Source organism: Orycteropus afer, unplaced genomic scaffold, assembly GCF_000298275.1.
Source record: "Orycteropus afer afer isolate SDZICR_OR568_19922 unplaced genomic scaffold, OryAfe1.0 scaffold00336, whole genome shotgun sequence".
In the NCBI taxonomy this organism is placed as follows: domain Eukaryota; kingdom Metazoa; phylum Chordata; class Mammalia; order Tubulidentata; family Orycteropodidae; genus Orycteropus; species Orycteropus afer.
Genome location: NW_006921923.1, coordinates 1,119,255 through 1,121,123, shown reverse-complemented (window position 1 = coordinate 1,121,123; position 1,869 = coordinate 1,119,255). Strand labels below are relative to the sequence as shown.

The following is a 1,869-nucleotide window of genomic DNA, read 5'->3' as shown; positions in this document are numbered from 1 at the left end:
TGGAAGAAAGTGGATCTGGACCTCCATATTCTCAACCTACTGAGCCTTGGGTAAAGTTTCCCTATTAAGAGTGGAGACTAGTTGGAGGAAAGAGACTTACCGCCAACTAGTCTCCACTCTTTCCTTCATTGCCTCTGCCATATCAAGCTGGGAGGATGAGAAATCCTGGTGACTTTCTCCTCTTGGAGAGTTACCTTAGCGTTTGATTGAGAGATTTGGGTAGAGGTCATGCTGTCTTCTTGGCCACACCCACCTGTAGTTGAGCTTCCATCATTCTGAGTTAATGAGGGTGATGTGGGCCTCAAATGGCAGACTTTTATTGTTCTTACAGATATTTCATAAGTTTTCTTGAATACATATTTCTTCATTAGCTGTATTACCTTAGGGTAATTTCCAGAGCCCTTGAATTCTTTCTTTTTTTAATAAAATAATTTTCATCAGTTATGGTTGTTTTGCTGGGGATAGGGTCAGAAGTACTCCTCACATGCCATTTTCTTCTCAAAGTCCTACCATGCTGTTGCTTTCTATATAAAAATGCAATTATACTATATACACATTTCTCTGTATTCTTTTCTTTTTTAGTTCGATTGTAACTCCTGTGATGACATACGGTAAGCTGCATGACCTGATAAACAACTGGCACCTTGAGCTAGAAGATTATGAGAAACACTTTCTTTACCAGGCCAACCGGGTCAATGCTTGGGACCGTATATTGATTGAGAATGGTGAGAAGGTGAGAAGATAATGTCAATAATCTACCTGAATTATACAAGTGTTTTTAGGTGAACACAAGAAAACAGATCTGTGTTGAGTATTATTTTTCTGTTCCAGTTTTGGTCAACTTAAAAATATTTTCTTCTGATATTAAGTGCTCTGAATTAGAACAACTTTCACATTTGAAGTGTATTTGAGAAAATTTATATTTCTCTAAAATTGTAATATACTTCTAAATATTTGTATTTTTTACTATATCCTTATTTTTCTTTATAGATTATTACTTTACATGGAGAAATGGAAAAAGTGAAACTGAGTCAGAAAAGGTAGAAAATCTAGGATTCTCTAGGCTGAAATATTAAAGATCTCTTTGTCCAGTTTTTATTTTTTTTCTTGCTATTGTTTATTAACACTTATTTTGTCACTCCAAGTTTCTTTCATCACCTCTTCTGGTGACTTGATTTATTCAGGTTGGAACAAGAATTGAATTGTGTCCTGTCACAGCAGAAAGAATTAGAAGATCTGTTGATCCCATTAGAGGAATCTGTGGAGGCTCAGAGTAGGTCTGTCTATCTGCAATATGCAGATGATGCACGTGAGAGGACGTGAGTAACTGAATAAAGGTGGAAGAATTGGGTAACACTTAGCTATTTTGACAGCATTCCGAAAAAGAGGGAAAAAATTTAATTGGAAGGTATGGAATAAAAATTAATAGAAAAGGACAAGGTCTGGTAGTTGATATTTATCAGCCTATTTGACTATGTTCTGCTTATATTTTCTGGATGCTGGAAAATGAAATGATCATTCTGACAATTTTGTTTTATAGCATTTTGTACAGTGCTATTAATCGCAAGCTTATACATGACCACTGGAAAGGTTTTATATTGGTCAAATTTGTTCTTAGATTAGAAATATACAAACTTTATTTTTATAGTGTCACAGTATTGTGGGATATTTATGTTCTATTTATATAGATTCTAGACCTAATGTTCATGTAATTAGTGATAAAGCAGTTGCTATTTTGAACGTAATTTCTTAATCTGTGGGCAAACTGCATAACTTTAAAAAAATCAAATGATTTTGTCAATGTCTTAGACTGTTGTTGTTGTTATGTGCTGTAGAGTCGGACCCGACTCATAGTGACCCCTCCTTGGG

The 1,869-nt window shown here is 34.9% G+C and overlaps 1 protein-coding gene across 1 annotated transcript in view; it reads left to right on the top strand.

Annotated features, from left to right (window-relative positions):
* The first annotated feature begins 601 nt into the window (after positions 1-601).
* NUP62CL (nucleoporin 62 C-terminal like) overlaps positions 602-1,869 on the top strand; it is a 54,227-nt gene continuing 52,959 nt past the window's right edge. Inside the window, exons 1-3 of the mRNA XM_042782485.1 lie at positions 602-733; positions 991-1,040; positions 1,185-1,319. Coding sequence (XP_042638419.1) covers positions 602-733; positions 991-1,040; positions 1,185-1,319 — 317 coding nt within the window. The remainder of the gene's footprint in view (positions 734-990; positions 1,041-1,184; positions 1,320-1,869) is intronic.